At 43.0% G+C, this 18,958-nt stretch overlaps 1 protein-coding gene and 1 non-coding gene across 2 annotated transcripts in view; one reads left to right on the top strand and one right to left on the bottom strand.

Annotated features, from left to right (window-relative positions):
* Positions 1-1,173: 1,173 nt before the first annotated feature.
* Positions 1,174-1,277, bottom strand: LOC132539713 (small nucleolar RNA U13). The gene has a single exon (XR_009551039.1). It is a non-coding gene; the product is annotated as a small nucleolar RNA U13 (small nucleolar RNA).
* A 15,069-nt stretch (positions 1,278-16,346) lies between these two features.
* The window catches only part of RAB21 (RAB21, member RAS oncogene family), a 41,875-nt gene continuing 39,263 nt past the window's right edge, over positions 16,347-18,958 (top strand). The window contains exon 1 of the mRNA XM_007538920.3: positions 16,347-16,941. Coding sequence (XP_007538982.1) covers positions 16,792-16,941 — 150 coding nt within the window. The 5' untranslated portion in view covers positions 16,347-16,791. The remainder of the gene's footprint in view (positions 16,942-18,958) is intronic.

Here is an 18,958-nt window from a genome sequence, read left to right as displayed (position 1 = left end):
AATAGACACCTGCAAGCCTGCTTCACCACTTGTGAAGTGACCCCCCCTGCAGGTGGAGAGCCAGGAGCTCCAACCAGGATCCCTTACTTCATGCCATGTGTGCTTAACCTGCTGTGCTAGCCGGCCCCCTTCTATTTTGTTATTTCATTAATTTTTGTATATATATATATTTTTTAAAGAATTTATTTATTCATGAGAAAGATAGGAGGAGAGAAAGAACCAGCCATCACTCTGGTACATGTGCTGCCGGGGACCGAACTGAGGACCTCATGCTTGAGAGTCTAGTGCCTTAGCCACTGCGTCACCTCCCGGACCACATATTTTTGTATATTTTTTTTATTGCCAGCAGGGTTGTCACTGTGCCTCAGTGCTTGCACTGATGACTCCATCACACCTGGCAGTCATTTTTCTTTCTCTCTCTTTTTTATTTGACAGAACAGAAACATAGAGTGGGAGGAGGAAAAGAGGGAGGGAGGAAGGGAGGGAGGGATAGAGAGAGAGAGAGAGAGAGAGATCTGTAGCACTACTACACCACATCCGAAGTTTCTCTCCTGCAAGTGGGTACTGGGGGCTTGAACTAGATCCTTGCGCATGATATTGTGTGTGCTTTACCCAGTCTTCAGCTGCCTGCCTCACACCCCCCCCCCCTTATTTTTTTTAGCCAGAGCATCTATCAGGTCTGGTTTGGGGCAGTGCCAGGTTTTGAACTTGGGGCCTCTGAGCTATAGACATGAAAGCCTTTGGCATAATCATTCTACTATTTCTCCTGGTCCAATAAAGAACTATTTTATTTATTTATTTATTTACCTTCCCCCCTTTCTTTTCTTTGATAGAACAGGGAGAGATTGAGAAGGAATAAGAAAATAAAGGAAAAAGAGAAAGACCTACAGCACTGCATTGTTGTAAAGCTCCCCCTCTGCAAATGAGACCTGGGACCTGGAACTTCTATCCTTGAGCATGGTACTGTGTATGTACAATCAGATGTGTCACTACCCAGCCACAATAAATAAATTTTTAAATTTTATTTATGAGAAAGATAGGAGGAGAGAAAAAGAATCAGACATCACGCTGACACATGTGCTGCTGGGTATCAAACTCAGGACCTCATACTTGAGAGTCCAAAGTTTTACCACTGCGCCACCTCCTGGACCACAATTTTTTCTTTCTATTTCATGTCAAATGGGTAATGTGCTGATGTTGTAACAAGGTCTGTGGGTGGCACATCTCACGCAGTCGCATGACAACCCAATCATCACACTTATGAACTACAAAATGATCTAAATAAATATTTTTAAAAAATATCTTAAGTGGGTGTTGGGAGACAGCATAAAGGTTCTGCAAAAGACTTTGATGCCTGAGGCACTGAGGTCCCAGGTTCAACCCCAGCACCACCATCAGCCAGAGCTGAGCAATGTTCTTGTATGAATATATATATATATATATATATATGTGTGTGTGTGTGTGTTGTTTTTGACGTCAGGCGGGTAACAGACGACCAGGGACTCATGGTTGAGCTGTACACAGTATCTCTTTATTCATGCAGGACGCAGCGCAATCTATACCAAGCTAGACTAAAACTAACACAACTACCAACTAACTAAAACGAACAATGTTGTCCTTACATACTTTCCAAGTAGGGTGTAAACAAGATGTGACATACAGAGGGTGGAGAGAAAAGTGACTGGTGAAAATCAGGGTGTGACAAGGAGAGGGGGCGGAGCAGGCAAGAATTCTATCACTGAACCATCAATGTCCTGGAGGGAGGGTGGTGCTTTATGTAAATATAAAAGTGATTTATGTAAATAGACCGCTTTGAATGGGATCAAACCAATCTCTATACAGGCATACCGGTGCTTGGTTAAGCAGAAGCCAGGGGGAGCTGGCATACTACCCAACATATATGTATGTGTGTGTGTGTGTATTAGTATTATTTTAAGAAAATCTTACTGAGCAGGGGTAGATAGATAGTATAATGGTCTTGCAAAGGAACTCTCATGCCTAAGGCTCCAAAGTCCCAGGTTCAATCCCCCACACCACCCATAAACCAGAGTTAAGCAGTGCTCTGGTGGAAAAAAAGAAAATATTACCAACCAGGAATGATTGGGTTAATGAGAAAATGAGCAGGTGGTGCTGAGTGTTACAGTCCTTGGTAAATACATGTACTTACATACTTCCCAGTAGACTACCCACAACTTTTAGGGAGCTTCCCAATCTCAACTCTACCAGGTGTTCCACTGCCTAGTCCCTTTGCTAATTTAGTTTTATTTTTTTGATAGAGGAAGAATGACTGAGATGTGAGGTGGAAACAGAGTAAAAAAGAGAGACACTTGCAGCACTGCTTCACTGATCATGAAGCTTCCCCCTGCAGGTGGGACCAGGTGCTTGGACCCAGGCGCTTGCGAATGGTAACGAGTGTGTTCTAAAGGGTATGCCACCACAAATCTTCACGGGCGGGTAACAGAGACGACCAGAGACATACGGCTGTGCAGGGAAGCTGTATTTTTTTATTCAGGAACAACGATTCATAAACTAAACCAAACTAATCACCAAACAGAATTCTGCTGCCTCTTTGCAGCAGCGCAAACACTCTCTCTTACTCTGGAACTCAGGAACCCTCTCGGGGTTCCTTGGGGCGGGGCCAAGCGGCCCGCGAAATTAGCAGGACTGATCCAATTCTCTTGGCGGGGGAGAACTAGAACAACCCAATGTAAAGCATACAACAAATCTCCCATAAGAACCCACCAGAAAGAAACAATTTCAAGGAAATGGAATATATGTAGTCATCCAGATTTACTTTAAGTGAACAGATCTCTTTAGAAATTCTAGTTCTGTTAAGCGCAGGTGGCACAAAGCAAGGACCAGCGAAAGGATCCTGGTTCAAGCCCCTGGCTCCCAACCTGCAGAGGAATCACTTCACAAGCGGTGAAGCAGGTCTGCAGGTGTCTACCTTTCTCTCTCCCTCTCTGTCTTCCCCTCCTCTCTCCATTTCTCTCTATCCTGTCCAACAATAATAACATCAATAATAACTACAACAATAAGACAACAAGGGCAACAAAAGGGAATAAGTAAATATTAAAAAAAGAATTTCTAGTTCTACAGCAACAACAATATAATAACCACAACAACGATAAAAATAACAAGGGCAACAAAAGGGGAAACAATAGTCTCCAGGAGCAGTGGATTCATAGTTCTGACTTGTGTTCTGAACGATAAAAAAATGAATTTCTGTGGGGTCGGGTGGAAGCACAGCAGGTTAAGCGCACGTGGTGCAAAGCTCAAGGACCGGCTTAAGGTTCTTGATTGGAGCCCCCAGCTCCCAAGCAGGTCTACAGGTGTCTGTCTTTCTCCCTCTCTTTTTTCCCCTCCTCTATTTCGTTTTGTCCTATCCAACAACAATGATATCAATAACAATAATAACTACAACAATAAAACATCAAGAGCAACAAAAGGGAAAATAAATAAATAAATATTTTTAAAAATGAATTTCAGTAGGGGCTGAAGAGAGAGCATAATGATTATGCAAAAAATAGTTTCTTGGGAGTCAGGCTGTAGCACAGTGGTTAAGCACAGGTGGCACAAAGCGCAAGAACTGGAGTAAGAATCCCAGTTTGAGCCCTGGCTCCCCACCTGCAGGGGAGCCGCTTCACAGGCAGTGAAGCAGGTCTGCAGGTGTCTATCTTTCACTCCCCCTCTCTGTCTTCCCCTCCTCTCTCCATTTCTCTCTGTCCTATCCAACAACGATGACAACAATAATAGTAACCACAACAATAAAAAAAACCAACAAGGGCAACAAAAGGGAATAAATAAGTAAATATTTTAAAAAAATAATAATAAATCTTTAAAAATAGTTTCTTTTCTTTCTTTCTTTTTTTTTTTTTTTGCAAGAAAAGTTTCATACCTGAGGCACCAAAGGTTCCAGGTACAGTTCCTAGCAACACTATAAAGTCAGAGTTGAGTGGTATTTGGGTATTAATTAATCCGTTAATTAGTTAGTATACAATGAATATTCTTTTGATAAATTAAAAAACAATAAATAAATAGCTTTTTAAAAGATAAAAACTGAGCATCTAAACTGACTCAGTAAGACTACTGCCATTTTAAACTAAATGTCTTTTTAAAATAATTTAGAAATTGTTAAATATACCTATGTGTCAACTTTACTGTAAACCATTAAAATCTCCCCAATAATATGACAAAAAAAAATTGTTGGGGGTGGCGGTGTCGCACCAGGTTACGCTCACATAGCGTGAAGCGCAAGGACCAGTGCAAGGATACTGGTGCAAGCAAGCCCCAGACTCCCCACCTGGGGGTTGGGGAGGGTGGTCACTTAACAAGCAGTGAAGCAGGTCTGCAGGTGTCTTTGTCTCCCCTTCTCTGTCTTCCCCTACTCTCTCAATTTTTCTCTGTCCTATCCAACAACAACAGCAGCAACAACAACAATAATAACAGCAAGAACAACAATGGAAAAAAGATGACCTCCACGGGCAGTGGATTCATAGTGCAGGCACTGAGCTCCAGTGATTATATATAGAGAGATGGTATATCTGATCGGGTGAGTATACATGCTACAAAACACAAGAACACTGATTCAAACCCCCAGGTCCCACCTGCAGGGGGAAAAACCTTCACTAACCATAAAACTGTGCTGTAGGCATTTCTCTTTCCTTCTCTCTCCTTCCTCTCTCAGTTTCTCTCTGTCCTATCAAATAAGTTCTATATACTAGAGAGAGAATAAGAACAGCACTTTGGTACATGTGATGCCATCGATCAAACTTGGGACCTCATGCTTGAAAGTGCAGTGCTTTTATACTGCACCACCTTGCAGGCTGCTATAAATAGTAATTCTGAAATAGCCGAAACGTGTATGTATCAGGTGGAAGCATGTATCTGGTGGAAGAATATGTCTGATAAGATGGGTAACAGAATTATGTATGGTTGATTTTGTTTTTCATTAGTCTATTTAACCTTTTTTTTTTTTTTTGCCTCCATGGTTATTGCTGGGGCTACGTGCTTGCACTAGGAATCCACTGCAGGAGTTGGGCGGTAACGCAGCAAGTTAAGCACACATGGCGCAGAGTGCAAGGACCGGTGGAAATAATCCACTGTTCCTAGAGGCCATTTTTCCCATTTTTTTTTTATCCTTGTTGTAGTTGTTATTGTTGCCATTGCTGTTGTTGTTGTTGGAGAGGACAGAGAGAAATGGAGAGAGGAAGGGAAGACAGGGGGAGAGAAAGACAGACACTGCTAGGTCTGCTTCACTGCCTGTGAAGTGACCTCTCTCCAGGTGGGGGGTGCGGGGGCTCCAACCACGATTCTTAGGCGGGTTACTTCTGCTTCCCGTGATGAGCGCATAACCCGCTGAGCTACCCCCTGCCACCCCAATATATATTTTTAAAAATACAGTTTATAGCTGGGAGGACAGCATAATGGTTATGCAAAAGACTTTCATGCCTAAGGCTTTCAGGTATCAGGTTCAATCCCCAGACTCACCACAAGCCAAAGCTGAACAGTGCTTTGGTATCTTACTCTGTTTCTTTCTGTATCTCTCTTATTAAAGTAAAATACAGAGTGGGGGTATAGCATAATGGTTATGCAAAGAGACTCTCATGCCTGAGGCTTTCAAGTTCCAGGTTCAACCCCCCACACCGCCATAAGCCAGAGCTGAGCAGTGCTCTGGTAAAAAAAAAAAAAAAAAAGTAACGTAAAATACATAAAATATTAAATTAAAAAATGCAAGTTATAATTGTAACTATAAGATACACATTACATCATAGTCTTAGAGTTGGCCCAGTGGGTAGAGTGCTGCCCTCCATGTGTGGGGTCCTGAGCTTCGTCCCCAGCACTATATTAGAACACCAAAGACAAAATCTGGTAACACTCCATGGTTGGAGGAGATGTGCTTTGGTGTTTCTCTAAAAATATATACACTGAATCAGAGCAGGAAAAAACTTCCCCAGTTTCTTCATGATCTGGGTCTTTGGAGTCATATCCAAAATGCACTCTGTAAACTATTACAGGAGAATATACGCTGTATATATCATTGAGCTGCTTGTGCCCCTTTGTGGCCAGTGCTTACAATTGCAGCTCAGTTTTGTTAGCCAAGGAGAAATTTGAGTCACTGTTTCACACACAATGACCTCTATAAACTGGAAAAGTACTACAGTGATAAGATCAGAACCACTCCGAAGCTAGGAGTGTATAGGCTACAATGGAGAGATTGGCTATCTCAGCAGAGGAACAGATTCTGCTTGAAAGGAGAAGGTGTTAATTGCCAGGTTGGCATCAAACGTGGTCTCTACACAGTGTTGCAATTGCTTCTGTGTTACTTATCACAATAGAATTTGAGCTGTATGAAGGCATAGACGACTCTTCTGGTACTAAGTTTGCTGAGTGACTATGAAAATAAAGGAAGCGGGGCTGGGTGATAGCGCAGCAGGTTAAGCACACATGGCACAAAGCGCAAGGATCCACATAAGGATCCAGGTTTGAGCCCCAGGCTCCTGACCTACAGGGAAGTCGCTTCACAAGCAGTGAAAAAAAAAAAAAAAAAAAAAAAAAAAACCTCCAGGAGCAATGGATTCGTTGTGCTAGCACCAAGCCCCAGCAATAACCCTGGAGGCAAAAGAAAAAAGAAAAAGAAAAAAAGAAATAACTGGTCATTATAAAGTAGACCTCCTCTGTCTCTTTAGGAAAGATGACCTTGCCAAAAGCAATCTGATTTTTACTAGTATATCTTCATTGTCATGCTCCCTTCTGTGTAAAGTCTCTCTCTCTCCTTTTTTTTTTTTTTTTTTTTTTACCAGAGTACTGTTCAGCTCTGGCTTATGGTGGTGCGGGGGATTGAACCTGAGACTTTGGAGTCTCAGGCAGTAGAATCTGTTTGCATAACCATTATGCTATCTACCCTTCGCCCTAAAAGTTTCATTTTACATGACTCCTTGGAGCTACTTTGTTTTAATTTTTTGTTTGTTTGTTTGTTTTTGCTTTTGTGTGTGTGAGAGAGACCATAGCACTGAACCACTTTTAAATATATATATATATATTTAAAATATATATATATAAAGTTTTCTTTTCCTTATTTTATTTTTTTAAGATTTTATTTATTTATTAATGAGAAAGATAGGAGAGAGAGAGAGAGAGAAAAAAAAAAAAAAACAGACATCACTCTGGTACATGTGCTGCCAGGGATTGAACTCAGGACCTCATGCTTCAGAGTCTAGTGCCTTAGCCACTGCGCCACCTCCCGGACCACATATTATTTTATTTTTACCAGAGCACTGCTCAGCTCTGACTTATGGTGGTGTGGGGGATTGAACCTGGAACTTTGAAGCCTCATATATGATAGTCTCTTTGCAGAACCATCATGCTATCTTCCTCAACTTCACAAAATGGTTTTGTTTTGTTTTGTTTTCTTTTGTTTTATAGAACTGTTCAGCTCTGGCTTATGGTAGTGCTGGAGACTGAACCTGGGACCCCAGAGTCTCAGGCAAGGAAGTTTTTTGTTTTTTTTTTTGCATAACCACTGTGACACTTCCTGTCCACAATGCAGCATCTTTTATGTGGTGCTGAGAATCTAAGGTTTCACACATGCAAAATAAGAACCCTACCACCTGTACCAGATGAAATGTTGCCCAAATCATGAATTGTTGAATGAGCCTAGTAAGACTGAAAATTCATAGGTGGGGAAGGCAGCATAATGATTATGCAGAGAGTCTCATGTATGAGGCTCCAAAGTCCCAAGTTCTACCCCCCACAACACCATAAGCCAGATTTGAGCAGTGCTCTGGGGAAAACAAAAATTAAGTTTACTAAGTTTCAAGACTGGGGCCAGGTGTTGGAGCACTTGGTTGAGCACACATGTTATAATCTGCAAGGATCCAGGTTCAAGCACCCAGTCCCCACCTGTACGGGTAAAACTTCAAGAGTGGTAGGTACATTTTTCTCCCTCTCTATCTCCTCCTCCCTTCTCAATTCCTCTCTGTCCTATCAAATACAGAAAAAATAATAAAAAAGTACTGATTTCATATTTTTTTTAGATTTGTCTACTTAATATGAGAGATAGAAAACCAGGGCACTGCTTTCAGAAATATAGTGCCAGGGGTTCAACCTGGGTTCTCAGATTTGCAGAGTCTCTACTGGATGAAACACTTCTATGAATTTTGGTATTTTGTATGTATTTATCTGTGGCTCTAGGACTTTGACCATGTGCAATTTCACTGGTCCCGGCACTACTTTTAATTTCTTTTTGTTTCAGATAGAAAGAAAAGGGACAGTACAGCAACTGGAGCTTCCCCAGATGTTACTGCACTCTCATGTGGTGGCAGGGTTTGAAACCAGGTCCCATGCATGACAAGGAACCTGTCCTGCTAGGTGAGTTTACGCTACATCTTTTCTTTTCTTTTTTAATTTCTTTATTGAGGGTTAATGTTTTACAGTCGACAGTACATACAATAGTTTGTATATGCATAACATTTCTCAGTTTTCCATATAACAATACAACACCCACTAGATCCTCTGCCATCATGTTCCAGGGCCTGAACTCCCTGAACTCTCCCCCCCGCCCCAACCCCAGCCATCCCAGACTCTTTTACTTTGGTGCAATACACCAAAAAAAAAAAAAATTGTGCTTTCTTAAATTTTTCTTTTGGTCCCCAAGGAAAAAGCTAACTAGAATAAGTATATATTCCATGTAACTGTAACCAATAGAAAACAACCTTTAGTGTTCAAGGGTTATAGATGCCTCGGGGATACCTGGTTTGTTTTGTTTTCACACATGGCAAAGCAGCACTTTATCCAAGTAAGCCACTTTGCCCGCCCAAGAAAATTTTTTTGTTTTTAATTTTTTAAAAAAATGTTTATTCCCTTTTGTTGCCCTTGTTGTTTTATTATTGTTATTGTTGTTGTTGTGTAGGACAGAGAGAAATGGAGAGAGAAGGGGAAGACGGGGTGAGAAAGATACCTGCAGACCTCCTTCACCACCTGTGAAGCGACTCCCCTGCAGGTGGGGAGCCCAGGGCTGGAACCAGGATCCTTCTGCCAGTCCTTGCGCTTTGCCACCTGAGCTTTTTTTTGTTAAATTTTTTACATTTTATTTATTTTCCCTTTTCTTGCCCTGTTTTTTATTGTTGTAGTCATTATTGTTGCTATTGATGTTGTTATTGTTAGATAGGACAGAAAGAAATGGAGAGAGGAGGGGAAGACAGAGAGGGGGAGAGAAAGACACCTACAGACCGCTTCACCACCTGTGAAGCGACTCCCCTACAGGTGAAGAGCTGGGGCCTCCAACCGGGATCCTTACTCTGGTCCTTGCGCTTTGCGCCACATGCGCTTAACCCGTTGTGCTACCGCCGAACTCCCAGAAAATTCTATTTGGGGGCCAGGAGGTGGTACACCTGGTTAAGTACACACGATACAGTATGTAAGGACCCAGGTTCAAGCCCTTGTTATCTACATGCTGGGGGAAAGCTTCACAAATGATGTAACAGGGCTGCAGGTGTCTGTCTCTCTCCCACCCCTCTCAGTTTCTCTGTTTCTATTTAGAAATAAATAAATAAATAAATAAATTTTTATAAAAGAACATTCTATTTGGAGAAATGCAGAGGAGAAATACTTAAATGATTATTTAAAAGACACACCTACTAGTGGTGAAGCTGAAAGAGAATTTACTGCCTGGTGCCACAGAAAGCAAAACACTGTTACACAAGCTTTTGTAAAAACAGTCGATGGCCATACCACCCTGAATACACTTGATCTCGTCTGTAAAAGCAAACAAACAAACAAAAACCCATAAAAAACACAAAACAACTATTTGCATGACACAGCAGATACCCTTTCAGGTGAGCTATCTTTTCCCAGCAGGAAGATGGTGGTGGATGAGAGTGGTGATGGTGGTGGTGGTGGTGGTGGTGTGTGTCTGTGTGTGTGTGTAAGATTTATTTATTTTTTCTTTTCTTTTTTTTTTCTTTAAGAAAGGGGACATTAACAAAACTGTAGGATAGGAGGAGTACAACTCCACAGAATTCCCACCATCTGATCTCCATATCCCATCCCCTCCCCTGATAGCTTTCCATTCTCTATCCCTCTCTGGGAGTATGGACCCAGGGTCATTGTGGGTTGCAGAAGGTGGAAGGTCTGGCTTCTGTAATTGCTTCCCCGTTGAACATGGGCATTGACTAGTCAGTCCATACTCCCAGTCTGCCTCTCTCTTTCCCTAGGAGGGTGGGTCTCTGGGGAAGCGGAGCTCCAGGACACATTAGTGGGGTCATCTGTCCGGGGAAGTCTGGTCAGCATCATGCTGGCATCCAGGACCTGGTGGCTGAAAAGAGAGTTAACATACAAAGCCGAAGAAATTGTTGAACAGTCATGGACCTAAAGGCTGGAATAGTGGAGATGAAGTGTTGGGGGGTACTCTCTGCAGACTCTTGTGTACTTCTGCTTTCAGGTATATACTTTGCCCTAGTTTATGGACACGTGTGAACATATGCTCTATCTCAGGGGACCTGGACTATATCTAGGTTTGGGGACGTTATTGGGGAGTGGATCACCTGGAATGGAATTAGAGAATACTATGAAAGGAAAGGTCTCACCCGAATGATGAAGCTGAAGGGTTGTCATTCCACTCGTAAGATTTATTTCTGTTCAAACATGCAATAGAGGTCAGAGTGATGAAGTTCCCTGCTCTCTAGTCTCTAGGAACATTTCTAGAGGTAGTAGTGATGCTAAGTGGATGATTGGAAAACCAGGAAATGGGATCTAGGCCATCCAGGCCAGAAGCCTTAGGTCATCAGTTCTTCCTGGCTGATGGGGGCTCCAGGATTGAATTCAAGGCCTCATACCTAAGAATCCAACACTTTCACCACTGTGTCACCTTCCTGGATCTAACTGCTCCTTTTGAAATGGTTCCTTTAAGTAGAGCACAGAGAGTTTATATCTTTGTCCAAATCAATTTATTTATTTTAATATTTTATTTATTTATTTATTTATTTGAAAGATAGAGAAATAACCAGACATCATTCTGGTACACATGCTGCAGGGACTGAACTCAGGACCTCATACTTGATAGTCCAATGCTTTATCCACTGTGCCACCTCCTGGATCACCCAAATCAATTTATTAATTTCAGGGCAGTTCTTCCCACTAGAGCCATGCCCTATCCATATTTATTTATTTATTAAAAATTTATCTTTATTATAATTTATTTATTGGATAGAGACAGTCAGAAATCGAGAGGGAAGGGGAAGGTAGAGAAGACAGAGAGATATCTGCAGCACTGCTTCACCACTTGGAAAGCTTTCCCACTGCAGATGGGGACTGACTGGGGGCTCGAACCTGGGTTTTTGTGCATTGTAACATGTGCAATCAACCAGGTGCACTACCACCTGGCACCTGCCCTGTCCTTTTTGGAGTTATGATTTCAGTGGCAAAGTTGGAAATAGCTTCAGGATGCTTGGGGTGATGGTGAGAGATCTACACTTCTAGCTAGCTCCCAGCTGTGGCTGATCCTCTGCAGTCCACACTTCCTGTCTCAGTGTCCAGAAGCACTTCTCACTGTCCCTGTGATAAGTCCAGAAATTTTAGTATGACGTTCAGCTTTCTTTCTGGCCTCATTTAGATCTTTACATTCCTCTCTCACCATATCACATTCTTGCTACTCATTTCATAGTATGCTCTGCCCTGAAATCTGAATACTTACCTGGTTCCTAGCCCTCCTTCAATATTCAGTTCATTTGTTTATTCTATATGGGTATAGAATAGTGTACATCCACACTCAGGAATGGAAGACAATTTACTTACTTTCTTTTGTAAAAATATTTATTTATTTATTCCCTTTTGTTACCCTTGTTTTTATTGTTGTAATTGATGCCGTCATTGTTGGACAGGACAAAGAGAAATAGAGAGAGGAGGGGAAGACAGAAGGGGAGAGAAAGATAGACACCTGCAGACCTGCTTCACCTCTTGTGAAGTGACTTCTCTGCAGGTGGGGAGCCGGGGGCTCGAACCAGGATTCTTCTGCCGGTCCTTGCACTTCGTGCCACCTGTGCTTAACCCGCTGTGCTACCACCTGACTCCCCTTTCTAAAATTGTACTTAGTGTTTGACTCTGACTAGACCACAGAAACCAAATCTCAGGGGCCCAGGAGTGGTTACAGAGGATAAAATGGTCTCTTGAGCATGAAGTCCCCAGTTCAATCCCTGGCATTGCATATTCCAGAGAAATACTCTAGTTCTTTTTTTTTTTTTTAATTTTATTTCTTTATTGGGGAATTAATGTTTTACATTCGACAGTAAATACTATAGTTTGTACATGCATAACATTCCTCAGTTTCCCATATAACAATACAACCCCCACTAGGTCCTCTGTCATCCTTCTTGGACCTGTATTCTCCCCATCCACCCACCCCCACCCCAGAGTCTTTTACTTTTGTGCTATATGCCAATTCCATTTCAGGTTCTACTTGTGTGTTGTTGTTTTTTTCTGATCTTGTTTTTCAACTTCTGCCTGAGAGTGAGATCATCCCATATTCATCCTTCTGTTTCTTAACAGAAGACTTATTTCACTTAACATGAATTTTTCAAGGTCCATCCAAGATCAGCTGCAAACGGTGAAGTCACCATTTTTTACAGCTGAGTAGTATTCCATTATGTATATATACCACAACTTGCTCAGCCACTCATCTGTTGTTGGAGAGATACTCTAGTTCTTTCTCTCTATTATTAACACACACAAAAAATGTTAATGAGAAAAAGTAGAAATCAAATTTCTTTTCAAAATACTATTTATTTAATATAGAGAGAAATTGAGAGGGCAAGGGGAGATAGAGAGACAGGGGCTTGAGTCTGGGTCCTTGTGCATTGTAATGTATGTGTTTAACCAGGTGCACCACCACCTGACCCCTGGAGAAATAAAATTAAAAAAAAAAATTTTTTTTTTATATTTATTTTATTTATTTATTCCCTTTTGTTGCCCTTGTTGTTTTTATTGTTGTAGTTATTATTGTTGTTGTCGTTGTTGGACAGGACAGAGAGGAATGGAGAGAGGAGGGGAAGACAGAGAGGAGGAGAGAAAGATAGACACCTGCAGACCCACTTCACCACTGTGAAGCGATTCCCCTGCAGGTGGGGAGCCGGGGTTCGAACTGGGATCCTTATGCCGGTCCTTGTGCTTTGCGCCACCTGCGTTTAACCCGCTGCGCTACAGCCCGACTCCCCGGAGAAATAAAATTTAAATGTGGGGAGTCAGGCAGTAGCACAGTGGGTTAAGCGCACGTGGCGCGAAGCACAAGGACAGGAGTAAGGATCCTGGTTCGAGCCCCGGGCACCCCACCTGTAGGGGAGTCCCTGCACAGGCAGTGAAGCAAGTCTGCAGGTGTCTATCTTTCTCTCCCCTTCTTTGTCTTTCCCTCCTCTCTCCATTTCTCTCTATCCTATCCAGCAACGACGACCTCAATAACAACAATAATAACTATAACAATGAAAAACAAGGGCAACAAAAGGGAAAACAAATAAATATACAGAAAAATATAAATGTGGGTAATCTTAGTATCCTCTCCATCTTGCCCATTAGTGTTTGAAGTTCCTGAAGATGCCAGGCAACCAATTTCCAATTATTATCACCAAAGTGTGCTAGATTCTATCATCTAGCCACATTTCCATGCCCAATGGTCCTCAGATGCCACCACCATCTTCTTGACTCAGCAACAAAGTTTTCAGATACATATATGTCCCCATAACAAAGCCTCTCCAAGTGGAGTGGCCAGGAATGGTGCTCAGGAATGAGGGGTTTCCAGCATGCAGGAATCTCAGTGTACAAATCTGGACAGTCTTGGGAAACCTGTGATAATTGGCCATCCCTTCTCTTTCCTTGTATTTATGTATTGCTTCGTAACCAGATTCAAACATTGGCAACATGCTTCTCTCCAAGTCCAACCTTGCTTTGGGAGCTGAACTCAAACTCTGGTCATGGCAAAGCAGCATACCATCCCTGTGAGCTATTTCACCTGCTCCATCTGCTGATATGATTCCACCATTGTTGGTGGGACTCTTTTCTGTTTTTTTTTGTTTGTTTGTTTGTTTGTTTTAGCAGAGCATTGTTCAGGTCTAGCTTTTGGTAGTGCAGGGCATTGAACCTGGTACTTCAGAGCCTCAGGCAAGAGAGTCTCTTAGCATAACCATTATGCTATCTAATCCCCCCCCTTCTTAGTTTGAGGGGGGAGGTAGGGAGAGAGAGAGAAGGAGAAAGACCAGAACACTGCTCAGTTCTGGCTTATGATGGTGCTGGGAATTGAGCCTGGGACTTTAAAACCTCAGACATGAAAGTCTTTTTTTTTTTTTTTTTTTTTTTTTCCCCAGAGCACTGCTGAGCTCTGGCTTATGGTTATTACAGGGGATTGAACCTAGGACTTTGGAGCCTCAGGCATGAGAGTCTCTGCATAACCATTATGTTATTTACCCTGCCCATCAAAGTTTTTTCTTTAAATTTCTTTATTGGGGAATTAATGTTTTACATTCAATAGTAAATACAATAGTTTGTACATGCATAACATTTCCCAGTTTTCCATATAACAATACACCTCCCACTAGGTCCTCTGTCATCCTTCTTGGATCTGTATTCTCCCCACCCACCCACCCCAGAGTCTTTTACTTTGGTGCAATATGCCAATTCCAGTTCAGGTTCTACTTGTGTTTTCTTTTCTGATCTTGTTTTTCAACTTCTGCCTGAGAGTGAGATCATCCCATATTCATCCTTCTGTTTCTGACTTATTTCACTTAACGTGAATTTTTCAAGGTCCATCCAAGATTGGCTGGAAACAATGAAGTCACCATTTTTTATAGCTGAGTAATATAATATTATATATATGCCACAACTTGCTCAGCCACTCATCTGTTGTTGGACACCTGGGTTGCTTCCAGGTTTTGGCTATTACAAATTGTGCTGCCAAGAACATAAGTGTACACAGATCTTTTTGGATGGGTGTATCGGGTTCCTTAGGATATATCTCCAGGAAAGGAATTGCAGGATCATAGAAAAGGTCCATTTCTAGCCTTCTGAGAGTTTTCCAGACTGTTCTCCACAGAGGTTGGAACAATTGACATTCCCACCAGCAATGTAGAAAGGTTCCTTTGACCCCACAACTCTCCAGGATTTGTTGCTGTTACTTTTTCTAATCTATGACATTCTCACAGGAGTGAAGTGGTATCTCGTTGTCTTTATTTGCGTTTTTCTGACAATCAGAGACTTGGAGCATTTTTTCATGTGTTTCTTGGCCTTTTGGATGTCTTCTGTGGTGAATATTCTGTCCATGTCCTCCCCCCATTTTTGGATGGGGTTATTTGTTGTCTTGTTGATATTTGCAAGTTCTTTATATATTCTGGTTATTAGCCTCTTGTCTGATGTATGACATGTAAAGATCTCCCATTCTGTGAGGGGTCTCTTGGTTTGGGTAGTAGTTTCTTTAGCTGTGCAGAAGGTTTTTAATTGTATGTAGTCCCATAGGTTTACACTTGTCTTAGTCTTCTAATTGGATTCGTTTCATTGAAGATGTCTTTAAAATTTATGAAGAGAATAGTTCTGCCAATATTTTCCTCTAAGTATCTGATAGTTTGTGGTCTAACATCCAAGTCCTTGATCCACTTGGAATTTACTTTTGTATTTGGTGAAATGTTAGTGTGGTTCAGTTTCATTCTTCTGCATGATTCAACCCATTTTTTCCAACACCATTTGTTGAAGAGACTCTGCTTTCCCCATTTAATAGTCTGGGCACCTTTGTCAAAGATTAGATGTCCATAGGAGTGGGGCGTCAAAGTCTTTTTGTAGAACTGTTTTCCTGTCTCCCAGCCCTCCTAATGCCCCCCCCCCTTTGGGGGAGGCATTATCTTTATTTATTGGCTAGAGACAGCCAGAAATAGAGAGGGACGGGGAGATAGAGAGGGACAAAGACAGAGACACTTGCAACTCTGCTTCACCACTCCTGAAACTTTCCACTGCAGGTGGGGTCGGGGGCTCGAACCTGGGTTCTAGCACATTGTAACAGGTGAGCTAACCAGGTGCGCCTCCATCCGGCCCGGGATGGGCAGAAGAGACTTCATAGTTTAAGGTGGAAGTTGACAGGTGAGGAGACTTGGAGATGTGAGCAACTGAAATAACATCAATAGTTAAGGTTGAGTATCTTACAGAGATATACCATCAAGAGACTGAAGGTCTTACTGGCCACACTCTGGGTGAGAGGCATGAGAACATTTCTTGTGCCACGGGCTTGCACTTCAGCATCCAATCTGAGCTGGGATAGCTCTAAACAGCTCATTCCTTATTGCCGCAGACTTGTCACCTCCAGTGATGAGTTGGGAGGCGTGTGTGCAGGGGTGGGCCGCAGCACCCCAGATGTGCCCAAAACTGAGCCAGCACCCCCTGCTCCACCCGGAAAGAGGCCCCCGAAGCCCCGCCCACGAGCGGGCGCGCTCTCCAGGGCTGAGTCCCAGGGGCCGCCCGTGGCCGCCGTGTCACGTGACCTGGACCGTGACGTAGGAGGAAGGAGACGCCATTAGAGGGAGGCGGAGAAGGGGGACGCTGTTCGCTTTCCCGGGGTGCCTGACGTGGTGGCAGGGGCCCTCCATTCGCGGACTTTCCGTGGGCCCTTGCAGGCCTCGCCCCAGAGGCGGGAGGGGAGACGCGCCCGGGCGTGGCTGGGCGAGTGCTGAGGGGCCTGCGCGGGCCGCGGCGGGGAAGGTGCTGCGGTGACCGCGGGGAGCTGAGCGCGGCTTTCGGCCCCGGCGGCGGCGGCGGGGAAGCGACGGAATGGCTGCGGCCGGCAGCGGGGCGGCGGCAGCGGGCCGAGCCTACTCTTTCAAGGTGGTCCTGCTGGGGGAAGGCTGCGTGGGGAAGACGTCGCTGGTGCTGCGCTACTGCGAGAACAAGTTCAACGACAAGCACATCACCACCCTGCAGGTGCGGGCCCGGGGGGCGGGAGGCGGCGCCTTGGGGCCAAGACACCGCCCTGGCGTCTTAGGCTCAGAGAGCTCGGGCTGGTCACCTCCACCGTGGGCTTGCGAGAATCCCCCCAATTTGCCCTGGGAATGCGGGGGGGGGGGGGCACGTAGGTTTGCATGGCCTCTAGACACCAGGACAGGTTGTGGTTGGGAGGGGAGTGGAAGCACCCTGGAAAGTCCCCCGTGGTGGTTGTGCACGTAGAGGAACCTCACTCGGTGGGTTCGGTTTTTCCCTTTTGATTTTCTTCCACTTGAGCCCCAGGTGCCTTCACCCTCCCATCACCGATTGCCGATCGCTGGTCTTTCCTTCCTTTCTTCCTTTCCTTTCTTCCTTCCCTTCTTCCCCCCTTCCCTCCTTCCTTCCTTTCTTTCGAATTTAGAGGCGGATTTGTTTTTTTGCGAACTAGGTGATTTGTAACTTCAGAGCTTACTGATGACTAAGTGTTTATGCAAGTTCCATTTTGTCCTGTCTTAGAGTAACTTGCTGATTCCTGAAACATCTCTGGAAGGTTTTCTTTTTTCTTTCTTTCTTTCTTTTTTTTAAATTACCGCTTGCTTGTGTAGGTTATGCAGTTTCAAGGCTGCCTGCGTAGGTATGATTAGTGGGTCACTCAGTCTGCGAGGTTGGCCGACCCACATTCACATGAATGTGTGGGAACATCATATGAATACTAGCCAACAATTGGACCCCAAACTAACAGTTTAGGTGCTATTTTCTTTATGTTGTAGGATCAGCTTTCTTTTCCATCTGGTTAGTTGAGAAAGTCTTCCAAAATGTAACCATTGAGATGTATCCAGGATTCTGAAGCAATTGTAGCCTTGACTCTCCCACAAGGAAATAATTTTATACATATCAGAAGAGAAACATCCCACTCACCTGAGTTGACCATTCTAGTTAGAGGCAGTGGAGTCTAGTGGACTTTTGAACTAGGTTAATTAAGTTCACATCCCTCTTCCATCCATTTAACTAGCAGTGTGATCAGGAGTAAGTGAATTAATATGCTTCTGTCCAAGTTTCTATTTACATCTGTTAAAATGACCATTAAAAAAAAGTAACCATCTCATAGGGTTGTCAAGATAAATGTATAAAAAGTACTTACCATTTTTCCAGGGTAAGCCCTCAATCTTCACTACTGCCCCAAATTGCATAATAAATCTTAATTAGTGACTGCAGCATCAAAACACAATTTTCCTTTTTTCTTTCTTTCTTTCTTTCTTTTTTTTTTTTTTTACCAGAGCACTGCTCAACTCTGATATATAGTGGTGCAGGGGGGATTGAACCTGGAATTTAAAAGCTTCAGGCTTTGAACCATTATGCTGTCTCCCCCCACACTAACATAATTTCCTAATTGTGACATTTGATGTGTGATGCTATTATTAAACTACCGACTGTAGGGTTCACAAAGGTGCTCCGGTTCTGATTCCAGTCTATTTTTATTCTTCTGCTTTTACTCCTGGGTAAAGCATAGTATCTGAAAAGTTATCAGGACACTGCCTCCCCTCCCCTTCACATTCTCTTTTTTTTTTTTTCCTTCACATTCTCTTAAGGAGCACTTAAAACAGTTTTAAGTGAGTTACTGTTGTGTTGCTAATCTGATCAAGCAATTTTCAAGGAAAAAAAATGTTAAAGGGGTAAATGTGTATATCATCATTTGGAAATTTAGAAGTTTATTTGGATAAAACTCTTATCAGAGCACTGCTCTGCTCTGGTTTATGGTGATGCTGGGGATTAAATTTGGGAGCTCAGAGTCTTAGGCATGAGTCATTTTGCATAACCATTTTACTGTCTTCCCCGCCCATTTAGGTAAAACTTTTTTTTTACAGTAACCTACTTACAGTGTTGACTACTTTAGTTTTGTCATTTAGGTTTGGTTTTCCTTTTTTTTTTTTCTCCTCCAGGGCTATCGCTGGGGCTCCACTGCTCATGGAGGCTGTTTTTCCCATTTTGTTGTCCTTGTTGTGGTTGTTATTGTTGT

Source organism: Erinaceus europaeus, chromosome 7 (assembly GCF_950295315.1).
Source record: "Erinaceus europaeus chromosome 7, mEriEur2.1, whole genome shotgun sequence".
NCBI classification, from domain to species: Eukaryota; Metazoa; Chordata; class Mammalia; order Eulipotyphla; family Erinaceidae; genus Erinaceus; species Erinaceus europaeus.
This window is presented reverse-complemented; position numbering and strand designations above follow the sequence as displayed.